Source organism: Chaetodon trifascialis, chromosome 11 (assembly GCF_039877785.1).
Source record: "Chaetodon trifascialis isolate fChaTrf1 chromosome 11, fChaTrf1.hap1, whole genome shotgun sequence".
NCBI lineage: Eukaryota > Metazoa > Chordata > Actinopteri > Chaetodontiformes > Chaetodontidae > Chaetodon > Chaetodon trifascialis.
Genome location: NC_092066.1, coordinates 3,211,507 through 3,230,489, shown reverse-complemented (window position 1 = coordinate 3,230,489; position 18,983 = coordinate 3,211,507). Strand labels below are relative to the sequence as shown.

The 18,983-nt window shown below is 47.0% G+C and overlaps 1 protein-coding gene across 4 annotated transcripts in view; it reads left to right on the top strand.

Moving 5' to 3' along the window:
- Window positions 1-18,983, top strand: part of LOC139338828 (neuropilin-1a-like) — a 71,983-nt gene that overhangs the window by 10,205 nt on the left and 42,795 nt on the right. For all 4 annotated transcript variants that reach the window (XM_070974104.1, XM_070974105.1, XM_070974103.1 and 1 more), the window contains exon 3: window positions 12,225-12,406. In XM_070974104.1, the coding sequence (XP_070830205.1) occupies window positions 12,225-12,406 (182 nt within the window). The remainder of the gene's footprint in view (window positions 1-12,224; window positions 12,407-18,983) is intronic.

Sequence of the window (18,983 nt, the reverse complement as noted above, 5' to 3'; positions counted from 1 at the left end):
ACGCGGAAGACGTTTCTTTTTATTTTACTGTTACTTTGGTCCTGCTGCTGCATGAAAGCAGGGAAGTGAGTCACGCCTGTGTGCATGGCGTGTCAGGATGCAGGAGTTCATAACGGTGCAGCCGTTCAACACGCGTGTTTTCAAAGCTTCAGATAAGTTTTTCATTCGACGACAAAGGACGCTAATGTGACACCATTGATGTCACTCAGCGTCCAGTTTGGGACGCTGAGTCTGGACTCCACGGGAATCTGCTCTCCACTGTTTTTCTGGACTGCAGCAGCTTTCACACCTCAGCTAAGCTCTGAGGCAAAACAGCCTCAGGTCCAGAAAAACCTGTCCAGTTGGCTCAAAAATGCACAAAATGGCCTTATGTGAGCTTTAAAGTGCTTAAAATATCTGAAGATTGAGTGGATTTTAGGAATTCAGCATCAGTGCCTTGATCACAGTTTTAATGTTGACGGATAGATAGATGCAGATTTACATCACAGACAGGCCTTCTTTCTTCATGAAGTCTGTAAAATAAAGTGCCGTATGTGTTTCTGAAAGTCACAAGACACCATCCACCAATTCTAAATGATTTTACGTCTTTTCATCTGCCTCCTTGTGAACTCATAAAGCTTGAAAGCTCAATGTCACGCCTGCGACAGGTCAGCGTCGGACACGGGGGTGAAGCTGTGTCCTGACCTCCAAGGAGGATGAGCGGCCTGGAGGGCTTTGTCTTCTTCAACATGCGCGACGGGAAACCCGCCCCCCTGTCGGAGCCTAATGGCCGCTCGCGGTCAGCGTGGACAATGGAGTCTTTTTGGTCCACAGCTCGTAGAGGAATGTGTGTCTGTCTGTGTAGAAACGCCCCAGGGTGACCTCCCATTGAGACATGTAGGTAGAGGATACACACACGCATCTTGTGGGCAGACGATAAACAGATTAAAGTGTGTGGGAAGCAAGCACACACACACACACAGACACACACACGCACACACACACAGTTGTGTTTCCATAGCTTCTGAGGACATTACATAGGCTTACATTCATTTCCTGGAGACCTCCTCTAACCATAACACACCCTAAAGCTGAATGATTTACACTATGGGGACTTGTATTTTGTCCCCATAAGGACAGTGAGTCCCCACAGTGTGACTGTATGAACATATTTATGCCCTCAGAGGTCTGTAATGTATGTCCACGCACACACACATGTGCATACACACCAAAAATAAAATGCACAGATAGATGTAACATGAGTGATGACCCAGATCTTTCAGGTCAGCTCTGCACTCTGAACAACCTGCAGCTCTCCGAGGTCAGACTGGTTTACTGGTTTTTGTGGCCGCGATCGTGTTCGTGCCTCCGAAGCTTCAGTCTGTTAACGTTTGGATGCTTGGAGGAGCGCAGCGAGCGCTGGAGTGACTCAGTGTTCACAGTGTCATGAGCTCTGAGCTCTTTTAAATAAGACTGCTGACTGAAGGAAACACAACAGGTTTTCAGGAAATGGGTGTGCTGAGAGCAAAACGATCTGTGTGTCACCACAGCGTGATTCATTCTGGGATTACATGCCGACATTAGAGTATAGTGAATGCTAATACCAGCCATTTTTGACAAGTATCCTTCAACAAGCAGTCAGAGTGGTGGTGCTGTTTGGATCAGTAGCACAATTCTGTAATAATAATCCATAATAATAGCACAATTTTGCAATTCCCCATTCTCCGCCCTGCATTAGAGTCCTGTATTGTTTAAAAGTAATGGTCTTCATTATGAGAAACGCTCCCTTTATAGTCAGTCTAAGTAATTTATGCATTACTGCATAAGCACCAATCTTTTAGTTTCAGCTGCTCGCTGTGAGGCTTTGCTCGACTATATTACACAATGTTGGGTTTTTAAATCAATGAAAATACATCAGAACTTTGAATTTATTGTGTTTTCTGTCTTTATCTTCAGTAAAGTCCAGTAAAGGAATTTATGGCTTTATTTAAACAGCAATAAACAAGTAATTAAACTGCACACTGCCTGTGCATGTGCTAACGCTGAATGTGCACTATTAGCTTAATAAATTAGCCTACTTTTTGGACAGTGTTGCTGTGGTTTGTATCTCCACTCTTCTGTGTGAAACACATCTTTTTAATTTAAAAGCAGGTCAGTTCACCGCAGCAGGATGTCACCTTTGTGTGACGTCTAATTTTAACTGTAACGTGACGCAGAAACACGTCTCAGATGCTGCTGAAATATGTAGCCGACGCCGCTCTCCTCCTTCTGTCGCTCACGATGCTAAAGTGTTAGCCTGCAGCTCTGAAAGCAGCGATCCACGAAGAACAGAGGAGTCTTTCTGGTGTGTGTGTTTGCGTGAGTGCAAAAGCTAATTTGGCAAATGCGCTTATCCACTTTTAACTTGGTTTATTTCTCAGATGCGGCTCGTTAAGTGACAACACCAGCAGGCTTTTCAGCTTTAATAAAGTCACTCTGAAATGAAGGCTGCTTCACAACGTCCAGCTCTTTATCTTCCTGCTGTATCTGCCTCCCCATCTGTCCGTCAACCCGACTCCCTCGCTGCCAAACCGGAGCGGTCCCTGCTGGGCTTTCTATATGTGAGTCTGAGTAGAGCCAGCTAATTAATTTCACATGTTTTTGGAGCAGAAGAGGTGGATGTATAGAGAGCCGGGCCTCTGTGTGAATGCAGATGAACGTGTTGAGGGTTAGCACATGTCGAAGCGCAGTGGAAGTGACACAGTGTTTATTGCTTCGCCCCCAGCTCACTTCAGAGAGGCGTGGATTGAGTGTCGCTTGACAAAAGGCCTTTTTCCTCCCAAATCTCTCAGGTACGGACGAGAAGTTTCTCCGAATTCACACTCGGAAACGCCCTTCTGTGTTTGTTTAAGTCTGAACTCGCAGACGGAGCGACGAGCTCACCTTGTTTTCCGTTAAAGTTGCTTTGACCCCGAGAGAAACTTCTCCCCAAAACGTTGACTTTGACTTTCGTTCTTTTCAGCTTTCCCATATTAAACCCCACTGAGTTTGCACCAAATCTCATTTCATCCTTCAGGGTCCCTAAACAGTCTGCCTAAAAGAGAGAGGGGGGGAAGCGGCGTTCTCCTCCCCTCCTCTGTCAGATTAAGGCTTCCTAAATGAGAACAAATTCCACCTCCTCCTCGTCTCCCTTTTAATTTCCCAGCAGGATTGTGCTGCCGCGGCTTTGTATCTGCACAGCCGAGGTGAAGGATGAGGATATTCATACTTTGGCTGCTTGGCCCAATTTATTTTTTGGGCAGAGGAGGGAGTTTGTGTGTCTGCGTGTGTGTGTGTGTGAGATCTCACTCGTTTTAAAAGGGTTTTCTCCTTTTTTGGAAGTGTTGGTCGTCGCTCTGCGGATGCCGGGTTTACCAAAAAATGGATAAACGAATCAATGTTTGTTTTCAAATGTGCGCTTATTGCTTTTATTACAGTCGTGGTCAGAAAATGAAATGTGTGTGGGTGGACGGGTGGCACGAGTAAGTATTTCTGAGTGTGTGTGCTTTATGTGTGTGAGAGAAAATGACATCTAGCGAGCGCGCAAAGCTCTAATGAGCAGTTTTGTTCACACTAACGAGTCTCTCCTCTTTGGGAGGACCGTTGCTTTGATGCTGATGGTGAGCTGCTCCTCACTTATTCAGAAGGCTGTTTCAGGGTTAAGACTTAAGGTTTTGGGGTCAGGGTTATATTTAGGTGTAGGTTAGAGTAAGAACTGGGTTAATTTTCAGGACACACGCCTGGCTTCTCGCTTGTCAATCACAACCCAACTCTCCTTGAAATGACACTTAAATGATGTGGAACGCTCCAAAAACACCTGTTTGGAACCCTCCACAGGTAAACAGGCTCACTGGCAACAGGTGTCATGATTGCAGTGTTGTGCCTGAACGCGTCCATTGAATGATAGTTCATGAACTCGTTCATATTTTGGGCGAACGTGAACTGAACGTACTGTATGACTGCCTGACGAACGTCACTGTGAACTCGTTCATTCTGGTGTCTGAACGGCACGCTCTCTCAGTTTACCTTCTTTCAATAGGGTGCCAGATTTCTATAGAAATCTGAAAACCCGGCTAAAACACGCCGTAAACAGGCCTTGATATGTAGCAGAAAAAACACCAGCCACCAGTGTCACATCGCCGCATGCATCATCAAAACAAAAAGCAGCAAGGAGGCGTCGTATGATCATTTAAACGAGTTTTCTGACAAGGTTGGTGAGGATGGGAAATGTCATACATTTCTTTGCAAACTTTGCCCTTTTCAAAAAGAAAATTTGCACTTCAGTCACATGGGGTGAAAGCTGCAGCTGCGGCTGGTGTGGACTGAATGGACATCAACAAAGTGTTAAAGCAGCAATGGGGAAATGCTGTCCCCTCAGTGCTGATGTAAACCCTGGCTGGATAAGGATTCAAAACTGGATATGAAGATGAAATCTGACGCGTAGTGACAGTGTTAACGCTGATAACATGATTGCTGTCTGTGGGTCTTTATGGGCTGTGGCAATAATTTAGAAAAATAACTGCTCGCAGCAACAAATGGAAAAAAGAACTATGAACGAGTTCATTTTTGGTGAACTTAGTTCAACATTTTGAATGATGAACTATGAACTGAACTAGTTCATTTTAAAATCTGTGAACTGAACTTTGAACTAGTTCATGTAGAAAGTGAACTTTCCCAACACTGCATGATAGGGTATGAGAGGGGCATCCTGGAGGGGCTCAGTCGTTCACAGGTGAGGATGGATGAGGTTCACCACTTTGTGAACACATGACTGGATGAAGGATGTTACTACATGGACTAAAGTTACCCGTGAACATCATCCAGGCAGCAGTTGAGGCATAATCACTGGACAAACAAATAAACCTCATTTCGAGGAGTCAGGGTTGCACAAGCCTAACAAGTATTGCTCATTAGCAGTCATTGTGTAAACAAGCAATCTGCCATCCAGCCTTTTTCATGACTTTGAGGTTTTTAGAAGATCTCTGCAGAACGTCCAGGTAGATTTCACCTTTTGTCATCAAGCCCTCATTTTTCTTGTGCCTGAGCTCAATCCCACGCCACCCGCTATCCCATAATGCCTTGCGAAGCTGCGCGCTTGCATCCCATTCACCGCGTCTTAACAGTGTTAAGAATGAAGCTCCTCACAGGAACAGAAGTACAAACGGTGCAGTTTGCAGAAGTGAGTATTTCTGCAAATATTTGCATGTGTGTGAGCAGGAAACTGACTAAGAGTATTATTTGTGGGTAGAGCTGTAGTGAGGACTCGTGTGTGTGTGTGTGTGTGTGTGTGTGTGTGTGAGTGTGAGTGAGAGTGTGAGTAAGGCGGTGAGAGGGAGATGATGTAGATCCTTCGATGAACACGGGGGAGGTGAGAAACGGGGAGGGATGGACTGGTGTGTGTGTGTGTGATGGCAGGTGGTGTCATAGTGTGTTTTCTGCTCACACACTCGGATACAGCACACACACGTGCCATCTGTAGCCTCCCAGCAGAGCTCAGAACGACTGGTCAGACTGAGTGTATCAGCAGTAAAACACAGAAACTGCTCGTGTAATGCAGAATCTGAGCATTGTAGCCTGCAGCTTCCCCTGTGTGTGTGTGTGTGTGTGTGTGTGAGAGTGTGTGTGTGAGTGTGTGTGTGTGTTTTGTTGGTGGACTCACATGCAGCACTTCCTGGAGTCAAAAAGCTTGATGTCACACTGTAAACCGTTCAGTTTGGGGGTTAAATGTAGTGGTTGTGGTAAAAGTTACCGTACATCTCCAGGACATTAATCAAGTCAAGGTTATGTCCTCACATGTGATAAAAAGGGTGGGTGTGTGCGTGTGCTGTAGTGGGTGTGTGCGTTTCAAGCTCTTTTTGTTCCACAGAGGATGGATCTAAAGACAGTGTTTCACCGAGCGCAGCCATTGTTTAGACGGCACAATGCGGCAAAGCTCTCCATAGCTTTTCAACCTCCATGTCGTGGGTGGTGTTGAGCCCAAAGATCACCTGAACTCTGAAATATGCTCCCCGTTACTCCCTGCACAGTTGAATCTTTAAAAGTCCCAGCTGGATTGTAATGTGACAGAGCCACAAGCAAAAATCTGACATAGTGTGACAGCAGGTCAGGAAACACCGTGATAGATCACATGTTCTCTGATTTAACTGAAGCTTCCAGCAGCTGCACGTTCATGGTGAGCTGCTTTGTTAAGACGTGAAAATGTGGCTGATTATTCATGCCGCTGTCGTAAATTCCTGATGGAGTACCTTTAAGCGTGGAGTGTGTGGTGGTGTGAAAGCTCGGTCAAGTAGCACAATAAACAGGAAGCAGGAAGTAACAGTTGGCAATGTTTCCTGCCTCTTCTTTTTATCTGGTGCAGGTTCGTCTTCCTTTGAATCATGAGTCAAGAGGAACCTTCAGTTTTAGGTGCCGGACCCTCGAGAATCAAACACTAGCCTGAACTGCCTGCTGGGTTTTGATAAAAGGGCACGACGCCCTCCTCCTTTATCGAAAATGCCTCTTGGCTTTTGATAAAGGGGCGTGACGCCCTTCTTCTCAGCTGGAGCAACACGCCTCCTGGATGCTGCTGGCACGGTCGCTCCTCCGTCAGCAGCCGAGTGCAACAAGTTCACACTGTTTTCTTGAGGTTGTTGAAAGCCGTTCTGGGTAATGAAGGAACTCGCCGCGTGGAGCAGAGGTGGATGAGGCCTTCTGGGGAAAAGTGGGAAAGCCTTGACACTTGATCAGACTTTTAAAGTTTGGTTTGGGTGCATCGGAGCTGGGATGCTTCCTTTGAAGCCAGCTGGTTTGTGGAGAGGTGCGAGTTTTCGGAAGAATCTTTTAATGTCTGGGGAGGAAGGTGGAGAGCAGACGGTGTTTGCACAGACGGATCCAGGTGGAGGGAAAGAGAGGTGGATGGACGACAGGGAGGACGCTCTGCAGAAACGCTGAGTCATCCCCGGCTTCGCTTTGCAGGAGGCGAACGCAACGGCGGCTCAAACTTCACCCCGTAAACACTCCCGAGATACCTTCCAGATGTGTGTTAAGAAGCTAGCTGCGGGGGCGGGAGGGGGGCACAACACAACACCGCGAGCATGTTAACGAGCAGCAGGGCGAGGGTGTCTGCTCATAGCTCAGTAGCTTGAGAAGAAGGCAGGAAGGAATGCAGCGCTGCGAGAAACCCTCCTCCTCCATCTGCATCCTATTTATTCAAAGAGCTGATCCACCACATCGCCTTTTGTTTCACGTTTGGCAGCAGTGTCGCCGCCTGTGGTCACTTTGTGTCACTTATCTTAGTGGGTCACTTATCAAACTGTGTGGGTGATAATGAGACATCTTAATAATTAGAGTTTTTATTGGATTTTCGCTCTAATTAATTGGATTTATTTTTATCTGAGGGTTCCTGTAGGTGTTTCTTTTTTCCTGATTAGCTAACCACCCACGTCTTCATTTTAAGTAAAGCATATCTGCTGCTGCTTTCAGGGTGAAGCCGATGGTGCAGCCTTGGTTTCACACGAGAGGGAAAACTGAAACTATGTTTTTATGTTACTGTGTTTGTATGTTATGTATGTTATCAGCAGAACAAGCTTAGCTCAGGTTCACGTTCTTGTTCTGGAGCTTCTGAACTGAAGAGGTCGTGATGTGACTTTCTATAAAAATAGTCCAGTTTCTGTATCATTAATGCTCTGACTCTATTACTTTGAATTAACTTCTACTATAAATATGCAAATCCAAAAAGTATTATCAGCAAAATACTCACAGTATCAGATATGAAACTACTCATGATGCAGAATAATCAGTAGCTGCAAAGCATGACGAGGTGGTCAGTTTTTCAGCCCTGAGTGTGTATGCAGAGATGTCTCAAAGGCAGAATCAGCCACAACAAGCCAACCAATCAGATGATGGTGGCATACAGCCTGAGAGGCACAGCCCAGGGCAAAGACGTGCGAGACAAGGAGTCTCGCTGTCCCCCCCGCTCCTGTTTGCTCATCAAGCTCGGCATTTTGTCCACTTGCACTTCCTGTTCTGTACGTCACTGCGCCGGTTAATCGCCTCCAATGTTAATTTAAACATCTGCTGCCAGCCCTCAGATGGACTGGCCATCGTTTTGCCCTTGAGCAAGGCATTTGCCATGGACAGCTGCATTTGGAGGGCATGAGTAGCCGGTGTGGCTAATGAGTGATGTGAGGGGGCGGAGAGGAGGCCGCGGGGCTGCAGGCTGAGACTCTCTCCTTAACTAGAGTGTGAAGAGATGGAGCCACTTCATTAAACGGCCTGTCTCTGTAAACACCGACTGCCTGCAGGACTGGAGCGAGCGCAGCCATCTGCATGCAGACAGACACACACACACTCACACACTCTCTCCCCATGGCTCTAACTTTATGAGCCTCTGCAAGACGCGGGGAGAGGAGGGGGAGCGAGGTGGAGGTTTGATGCTGTGAATAATAACGCCGCCACCTAAACATCACCGCCAGCACTAAGACTTTACAAGTGAGCACTTAAGTCCATTTCTCAGCGGGCATGTAAAGCTTTGTCGAACACATGGAGAGACAGAGAGAAGCATAAAGTCAGAGATGGAGAGAGAAAGAACAGATTTCGCACACCTCCGGCTCGCAAACCTCCATTTAAACATAGAAAACATTGTTTACGCCCTCAGCTGTCAGCGCCGCTGATACATAATGCGTGTAAACAGACCGGCCTCACAATGACTGGATGCTTGACAATGTGGAAATTGAACAAATGTTTTTGGGATTGTTTATGTTTTTGGGTCTGATACTCGTCTTTTCAGAGGATGCAGCTGCAGCGGTGAAGTGCAGGTTGACATTTAAGTTAAGCAGAGGACTTTACACCAGCATGTATGGACAGAGCTTCAATGTTTCTGCATTGCTGTGGGTTTGCTGCTGCCGTCGATGTCAATTTTTACATTTCTATTGATTATTTATGCAATTTTAATTGTCGTGTGTTTGCCAACTGCAACTTCTCTGATAAGAGTGTGTTAGATTGTGCTGTATTCATCAGGTTTCCCTCTGATGGAAGCATGGCTTTGCTGGTGGAAGTTAAACTAAAACATCTTCAGATGTTTAAATGAAGGGATGTCTTGGCGGCCTGTGGTGGCCTCTCTCTAAGCCATGTTTCCTGTCTGCGCATTCGCTGCAATAAAGACAAAAGAAAGGAATCATGTTTTAAAGAAGCATATTTAGAAATCAGGCTTCTGCGGAAAATGTGCTTTTGGAAAAAGTTTACCCGCCGTGCCTCTGAGTCCACGTCTTCCACTGCTGAAGAAATTTCCAGTTCGTCATAAAATAAATGACCACATTTCTGTTCACAAAGGTAAAGTAAGCAAATGCTTATTTGTGCTGAGTTGATGTTCTGGAGCTCCGTCTGTCTCCCTGCTCTCCGTTGGTCACATCGAGAAACAAAAACCTTCAGCTCAAGACGTCTGTGAGAGATCTGGGGAGAAAAACAAGTTTCCCACGTCAAACTCGTGAGGAGACTCTTGAAAAAACTCCAGCTAACAAGCTTTCTGTCTGCATGCTAATGCTGTTAAAAACTCAGCTGAGTCCCTTCAGTGTGAGACGAGCCGACCGTCTGAGCGTCAGCCCGAACCTGAAGCCTGAAAAGGTGGATCTCAGCAGAGGAGGGACTCGTTTGATTCTGACTGGAGAGCCGATTCGCTGGTCAGCAAGCCGCCATGTTGAAGGCATATTTTGACATTCCACCAAGCTTTCTGTGTCGGAGGGGTCAGAGGTCAAGCCCAGCTTCAGTGCAGAGACCCCAAAGTTGCTATAGATTATCCGTCTCGCTCGAGGACACCATCAGGTCCTGCTTCTCTGCTGTACCTCTTCAGCTGTCGATGCTCGCCAGGCAATGCTGTTTCCACAGCTGGCTGCAGAAGGAAGAAGCTCGTTATGTGATATAACAAGTTCTGTATTTTATTCTTTATTTGTAGAGCGCTTGTCCAAACAGTCAGACAGCGCTCTCAGACAGCATGGCAATAATAACAGACAAACGTCTAAACAAGACCAATGTCAGATGTGAAAACATGGCAGGAGAGTGCAAAGGAAATGCTCAGGAGCAGCTTCACGAGGACGGTCTGCTGCTACGAAGGTTGATTTACACATTCCAGGACAGATGTTCCACCGTCTGGACGTCAGACGGACTTTTCCCGTCCTGGTCAGAGGGGACGTCTGAGTCAGGTCTGATGGTCAGCACGGGTTGTCTGTCTGCGTGCCGCCTGTGTCCGCCACTACTTCAGAATCATTTCCTACATTTCCCACAATTACTCTCAGGGGCTCAGCTGTCAGAGCACAAACAGGTCTCTGTGTTTCTTCAGCTGAAATCCACTTTTATTTTACCTTATTTAGATGATCACAGTCTTACAGAGCGGCTAGAAATATGTGCGTGTGCACTGTTGGCCAATCTTAACAAATCTCCCCTTTGTTTTTGTGAAATACTGCAGAGGTTCTCATCTTAAAAACTTTTAAAATGAAGCACCGGACAGCGGGAGCATAACTCTGCTGCTCACGGTCGTGTTTTTAGCTGCAGTGTGGAACCTGTATAATCAGTCCATTCGTCATGAACTCTCCTTGCACCTCGGCGAGCTTTCTGTAAATGATGTGAATCCTCCACAGGCTCTGATTCAATCAGCCACAGAGAGGGCAGGAGGGGGGGTGTTTATCAAGGCACACACACACACACACACACACACACACACACACACACACACACACACACACACTCACACAAACACACTTTCCTGTTACTTGCACTTAAAAATGCTCTTACAGTGAGTACTTTGCAGAACGTCTGCACGACACGTGCAAAGCAAACATGTACGCCTGCAGGCGCCGCGCAGTGTTTCACAAACAAACAGCTGCACTTCCAGCGTACACACACTTGAGATGTTGTGAAGCGGACAGTGGGTGGACAGGGGGTGTCGGCAGGTAAAGGATGAGGTGCCGCAGCGGCGGTGGGAGGTCCTTGCAGACAGCGGAGACTGATGAAGCCTCTGGGTGGGATCCTCAGAGCCTCCATTTGTCGCCACCCCGCCTCTCTCCCGTTCCCACCCTCCTTCCCAAATCTGACGTCTTTCCTCTTTCACTCGAGACAGAGCTGATGCTTTCTTATCAACGTGAATGGCGAAAGAGCACGCACGCAAGCTCATTTTTCACTCCAGACCAGTGGATGTAGGATGGGATCTGATATCTCGCTCGTGGGAAAAAAATATGATGTTCTCTGAACGTGCACATGATTTGGAGACACAGAAGTGCCTTGTTCTTAGAGATTAAATGAAGCTTGCATCAAACTATCTGCGACATCTCTGCTGACATAATATGACCACAGATATTGATCCTTTCACCGTGCAGAAGACGGGAGAGACGCAGATGTCGCTGCATGCAGTGAATAATTCACCATCCAGCTGCTGAATCTGAGATTTTCTTCACTTCCGTCACTCACTCGTCATAATTCGTGGTCCTGCGGTGCAATCAGCTCTGAGCACAAGAGGACGAAACGCTGCAAACAAAGCAGATCAGCTGACTCCGCTGGTATTTGGGGGAAACGCCTCAATTCAGTTGAAATCAGGAAGCACTCAGTGTCAGGAAGACGTGCTTGAGAAAAACAGATGACATGCATTTTTTGTGGTTTCGGCGTGGGCGCGTCTTTTCAGCTTCACTCGCAGTTTGTGACAAAGAGTGGAGGGATCACGTTCAAGAATGGAAACGGTTATTTAAAGTTTTTATAAATATGCCCTTTCACGAAAAGAAAGTTCAACCTCAAAGCAAGAGGCAGCTAGGATACCCTACCCTTTATTCTCTGGTATGAGTAAAGCTTAATAATGCTTGAGCCTACATTTCCCATAATGCAACTTGACAGTGTCTTCCCTCAGTGCTTCCAGATTGCAGCAGCAGCTTTTTGTTAAATATCTGCTAAATCGACTTTCTCTTGTAAAATCAGTTGGATGCCTGTTTAAATTGCATTGCCACTAATCACAGAGCAGCTAATTAACTTTTAGACGAGGTTTTGGACGGATAAATTAGGCTCAGACAGAACAGTTCCTCATGCATATGTTCAGCAGCTGTGTGCGTTCAAGCAAACACCCATGAAACACTGCAGAAGGAGGGAGCAGTGCCCGGTGATCCACTGGGACGGGTTAATGTAAAAATCAATTATGAGCTCATCCAAAGATCTGTGTTTAGCTCTTTGCTGCAGCGTGAACCTCAACCTGCATCTCCTCTCTTCTCCTTCAGGTACGACTTGGTGGAGGTTTACAACGGCGGAGACGAGCAGTCACCCCTGGTGGGAAAGTTTTGCGGAAAGATCGCGCCGTCTCCCATCATCTCCAGCGGCGGCCAGCTCCTCATCAAGTTCATCTCCGACTACGAGACGCACGGGGCGGGATTCTCTGTTCGCTACGAGGTCTTCAAGACAGGTGTGTAGCGGTGTGCGCTTTCGTAATGTGACCAGTGAAGAGCCGAAGCTGCGATTGCTCTGCAGTTTCCTACACACTCCGCCGAATGTGATGAATGGCCGCATGGAAAGCAGCCAATTTAAATTCAGGTGTAGCCAGCAGGTTTCCACAGGTTGGTTCTGCAGGTCCTGGATTGATGACATGCATGTGATGCAAATGATGAAAAATAATCAGTAATAGATACTTTTTTATGTATTTTATGGGGCAGGCAGCTTTGTAAGAAATAAGAAATATGATAATAATCACAAAGACAAACCAGGGAAGGCTTGTGGGACGCTGCGCCTGGGGGCACCATCGGCACCTCCACCTCCAGCAGATCTTATTAATCCCCAAAATCTCTGCTGTTAGCATCCGTTACACTTCACAGATTGACTTCCTGGTTCATCGTTAGCCTAGCATGCCTTCATGGCACAGGTAATATTGGTCAAATAATTTCTTTTAGCTCAGTTTGCAGCTCGTATTACGTTAAACCCGCCTTCTTTAGATTGACAGCCTGCGTCTGTGACAGCACTTTTAGTTGGCTCATATACAACCTGTCTGATCACCTGGCTGCTTGTTTCTTGCACTGCTGGACTTCGCTGCATTCATTTTTTTCATGTTTCCAGCTCTCATCCATAACCAGTAGGAGCGACAACCAAAGCTAAGACCCAAACTGCAAAAAATCTGAATAACTTGTCATCATAAGGACGTTTCGCAAACGACAAAAGCATCTGTTTTCTTCGACGTCTGACCAAACCACGAAACCGCATCCTAAAATAACCTTCCAGAGAATAAAGCTAAAAATGTTTCCACACTCTTGTCCAAGGTTGTCTAAACAGCCCGAGCTGAACCTCTGGTACACTGACCTCTCAGCTGCATCTTAAATAAACTCAAAGACCCAGAATTCCATTGGAGGAACAGTGAGTCCCGGCAGGGGCAGGATGCTAGCAGGACAGAGCTACATCAACACAGGAACCTCGCTCCCGTGTCCTACATTTGTATTTGCTCTTCCCTCTCGGGTCCACTTGAGCGGCTGCCAAACGGCAAGTCTCCTGCGACCACTTCAGTTTCCACCAATGGGGACCGGAGATAAATCAGATAAAAAGGGAACAGACGTTTGCGTGAGACTACTCCTCCTCTTCTTTTTTTTGTTTGTGCCCCTGAGAGCAATAACCATTCACAGAATCACAGGATCCAGGAATAACAATCCCCAGGTGGACTTATGATGAAAATGACTGTATTTTAATATGAAAAATGGAAAGTCGAGTGCTTTTCTGTGCTTAAATGAAGAGCAAGGCGGTAATATGAGAAGTTGTGCTGGAGCTCTGCGCTGGCCCTGCCTCTGATACACCTTTCAGATCTGCTGTAATTTCAGGGTGCAAATGGAGCTGATGAATGACAGGATGTTATTAGAAAGTCAGTGTAATAAATCTTTCGAAGTGGGTCGGCAGAGGATCAGCTCAGAAGGAACGCCGGCCCTGGTGGGATTTTGTAAAGATATACTTTCCACATAGATGTGTGGTGATTTATATTTGAGCTTTGATCGCTAATATAATGATCAAACCGGGATTTATTTTATATTCGCGGTACAGCCTGGGCCTGCGTGCCATTTACTTTCAGGAAAGTTCCAACTTTAGATCATTTTTTCACAGAATAGATGGTGGTGAAAGTTTTGGGAGTCTAATAAAACGAGGATTAACCATCAATTTAAGTGGGTAAATGGAATTTAAAGCCACTTCTTCCAGTTCCACTTCCTCTTGTTAACCGAAAAGCTGGATCTGCAAAGCTGCAGCCAAGTGAGGAAATGTTTATTTGTAATGTGAGCGAGCAGCTAGCTCCTGACGTGACTTTGAGGACGGCGGTCAGCTCACCGCGAGGTCCAGCCATCAGCGACATCTTAGTTTTCTCTTTATTTTGTTTTGTTTTTTTAACCTCTTTCTGAAAATCATGTGACACGATGAAAAGCTCCACAAACAGCAGCCACGACGCTCGGACGTTCGTCTCTTAATGCCGTTATAGGATGAGTGAAATGAGCCCGATGATGATGATGATGATGATGATGATGATGATGATGATGATGATGATGATGCTGCTCGCGTGCCGTCAGGTCTGCTGGCGTGACCCTGCAGCTCTGAAGAGGCGCAGATGTCGCGTCTGTGCGTCTCTGCTGCTGTTGTCCCGCCTCGTTTGTCAGAAAAAACACTGTTTTCCTGTTGTTGTCGAACACGTCTGGCTGCTGTTCTGCTGCAGGACGGACGCTTCAAACGAGCTTGTGTGTGTGTGTGTGTGTGTGTGTGTGTGTGTGTGTGTGTGTGTGTGTGTGTGTGTGTGTGTGTGTGTGTGTGTGTGTGTGTGTGTGTGTGTGTGTGTGTGTGTGTGTGTGAATTATTATCTTTTGCATGTTTTTTGTTTGTCTTGTGTTGCTATGTGCCTACATCTATCTGTGTGTGTGTGTGTGTGTGTGTGTGTGTGTGTGTGTGTGTGTGTGTGTGTGTGTGTGTGTGTGTGTGTGTGTGACAGGTGCATGGGACCCCAGGCTCATTTAGCTAATGGGCTGTTTGTCCTTGGAGGCAACAGGGGTGACCTGCAGATGAGATGGATGCTCTGGCATAGAAGAGGGGCTTGGAAACTGGGACAGCATGTGTGTGGGGGAGTCTCTGTCTGTGTGTGCGTGTGTGTGTTGGCCTCAATATGGGTCCTCTACCCTCTAACAAGTTAAAAACAGCACGTGTACTCACTCAGGTAATCCCCCTGCCATGTCGCCGCCTTCCTCCTCGCCACATTTAAAATCCATTAGAGTCAGAGCGGCAGATTGAAGCTGGCTGCTGAACGAGCTGCTGCTTACAAACAGGCCTCACGCTCTGCTGAGACGTCCCTCTTTGTCTCTGTGCTACCAGATCGCTCTGTTTTTGTTCTTTGATCTCACAACTGCTTTTTATTTTGCAGTGAGTCAAATGATGAACCTTGAAAGCATCACAGCAACACAGTTTTCCAAAGTGACTTTCAGATATTGGACTTTTTTTTTGTGTGTGTGATTTTTAAGTAAGCTCGCAGACTGAAAGCATGAAAACACCTGATGTATCATAAAAGTAAAGTGATTATGATGGTGAGATAAAACAAAAGCAGCCGTCAGCCCGCAGCATTATGACAGCACACCATAATGAGAGGAAAGAGCAATTCATCAGGCACCGCTGCTCCTCACTGAAATCAGGTAAACTGACAAAACTGAACTTAAATATAGAATAAATAAATATGTAAAAGTGCACTAAAAAGGATTTTCCTCACACTCACCTGTTTGCCCAGAAGCCAGCTCACTAAATATCCTGCTGAAGGTTTTTTGTGTGTTTTTCTGACACTCGTGAAGTTTGCGGGATCAGAGTTTCCACCAGCAAACAGGACAGTTTGTCCAAACGCTAAAAATGACCCGTCCTGACGTTGGACTGACAGTCACGCGAGCGAAGCCCATCCTCCCTCAGTCGCAGCGAGTCTGGAGAAAGTCGAGCGGCCAGTTGGTCAGGCGAAGTGTTCGACTTTCAAACCAGAAACCAGAGTTGTTCGTTCTCCTGCCAACCGTCAGCACTGGTTTCCTTATAGCTGCCACCGATGCCTTCATGTCCTCTGTGTTTCTTGTGTTTCTTGTAAGGCTTATTCTCATTTTACAGTCAGTGTCATGACATGCATAATGAGACTTATATCAGAATCTTAGGAGTTAGTTTATTCTCTACATCCCTCGCTCTGTCATCACGATGCGAAAACCCCAAAACACCACCGCAGGAGGCCGCAACCCTCGTTCAAATGACAAGCTCTGCTCGGTGAAAGTGGCTGAATCTCCGGGCCGCACGGCTCCGGCGCATCAGCCTCTCATAACCAAACCCCACCCTCGGCCGACCGCGGAGTGCAGATCATTTAGAAACGAGAGTCCTCTGCAGCATCGTGGAACCATACTCGCCCCGATTCTGTGGTTTCACTGCAGGTTTTCAAAGCGGAAACACATGTCTCAGCGGTTTACTCGACTGGGGGGGGGGTCGTTGATTAAAAAAAAGGTGAAACAGAGTAAGACGGATGGACGGTGAATGAGCCAATGAGAGATGAGAGCAGTGCACGGCGCTTTGAGGAGAGAGCAGGCTGCTGTTAGTGACGTGACGCAGTAACGGAGACGCTCAAACGCACCACACATGCAACCTCTTTGGACAAACACACAAATATGCAAACAGGCCGTCACACACAGCTCAACAACACCAACAAAGTGATGCTTTTGGCTTCATTTGCTGCTTTCTCACAGATTAAATAACATTTATTTGACAGCTCAGCCACAGCCTAAGGAACAAATGTTTCTGCTGCGGATTGAGGATTTCATAACATTTCCGACCTTCTTTGAGTTTAAGCGCTTCCTTGACTGAAGACACGTTCTCATTTACAACGGTCGTTTGTAGGAAGTCAGAGATTTATTCCGCTTCTTAGATGTTTACATCCCTGTCCTCAGATCTCTGAAAAGCCTACGGTGGCCTGTGAGGTTAAGCTCTCACATGAATGCATCATAGGAAAAAAAAACGTGGGCATTGTTCGTTTTTTAATTCCAGGCTTTGTTGCCCTGAAATCACATTCACGTCTGACCTTGATCGACATACAGCAGCACAGATTTCTCATGAAGCTTGGATGCACTGAAGCCATCTGCACGTTTGACACACACACACACACACACACACACACACACACACACACACACACACACACACACACACACACACACACACAGAGTGGAAAGTGTGCCAGCTGAGCAGGATCGAAGCCTGCCTCGTCTCTTCCACATCATTCATCATGTCGCCCTTTTAATGACACCACCTGTGTCAACAGCAAGGGGTCCGCTGGAGTGTGTGTGTGTGTGTGTGTGTGTGTGTGTGTGTGTGTGTGTGTGTGTGTGTGTGTGTGTGTGTGTGTGTGTGTGTGTGTGTGTGTGTGTGTGTGTGTGTGTGGATTCATGTGTACAGGCGTGATCAGATAACTGCTGGACACATCTGGCCTGGCAGCATCAGGACTCCCAGCACACACATGCTGCTCTCGTGCCTCCCGGGGATGCTTGACCCTCGTCCACGCCTCGTGTCATCTTCCTCCCGCGGAGATCAGTCACCGTCCTGTAACCTCGTGTCGCTTTATGACAGCGGAGGTGTGAACCGCCAGCCGCCGGTTGAGCGATGTGAGCCGACGCAGAGATTCGTCACGAGCAGCGTCAACGGCGTGGAGGCGACCGCGGAGAAAACAGCTTGTGTCCGAAAAACATCAGTCGCGGAACAGCCGCCGTGTCCGCCGCCGCTCTGTTTGCACTCTTATCAGGAGGGGTTCATGTCACCTGTTAACACTGCTGAGTGCGTTTTGTGTTTGACTGTCTGAAACTGCAGCCTCGCACTGAGAGGGTCTCTTTTGCATAATGCTGTCTGCGCTCGTGCAGCATCACGAGTCCCTCAGTGCCAGCACGGTATCGACAGCACGCCACAAGCTCCACGGCGACCTTGGCTCAAACAAGCTTCAGCAAGCTGCCCTCCTGTGCTGCAGGTTTGTGCCTGGACATAAACAGAACTGCTGCTCTAAGACATCACATACAGCAGCGTCTCACATGCACTGAAGGTAAACAGAGCAAAGCAAATGAGCCGAGAGATGAAGTAAAGCCGGAGCGAACATTATCTTAATGAGGAGGTGAGACAGTTGTAGAAACCGTTCAGCGACCCAGCGGAGGATTTTACGATGCCTTTTTCACGATCAGCACAACAGCATCGCACTGCTGCATGAAAATGGCGAGAAGAGTGTAAAAAAGGGAGATATGTAAACACAACACAGCTGAGGATTTTAGCAGCAGAAGGTGTTACGTGCATGAATGGAAGTGCGAGGAATTGAGCATCATTGTCAGAGAGTGTCAAATAACAGCAGACGACACGTGTGGGCCTTTTCTTTTGTGCATGTAAATATTCATTTATGGAGGTTTTTCAGCACCGTGCAGCAAAAATATATAAATCAAAGAGCAGCAAGAGCAAAGTCAGAGTCTTAAAGATGTGGCTGAAGCACACATCAGAGCATGTGTGCTTCAATCTGAGGTGGACAAAGTGAGACAGTGACGGCACGAAGCAGCGTCTGACTTCACGCTGAATGCAAGTTATGAGGTCATGGCTGAGCGGTTATGTGGGGTGGCGTGTGTGCGTGCATCAGACGAGCCAATACGGTCGTCCGTCTGCGAGTGTGTCCGTGTGTGTTGTTTGCTGACCATCAGTCTCTGTAAACGGCCTCTGAGTGTCCCCACCCCACACCCCCACGCCCCAGACACAACACAGACACAGGCGGCTCTGACAGAGGAGGCGACCGCTTCGTCTGATTGGATGAGATTCGTCAATAAAACTTCTTTTGTGATACTGTCATGTGATTCTGTTATTCAGAAAAAGGGAAATTTCCCATCTCAGACATTTTTTTCACTGAATTCAGTCATTGTTCAGGAGGAAGGCCTAGTTTTAAGACCCATGAAGACTCCGCTAAAGCAAATCTTTATTCCAGTGAAGTCACAGCTGTAAAAGTG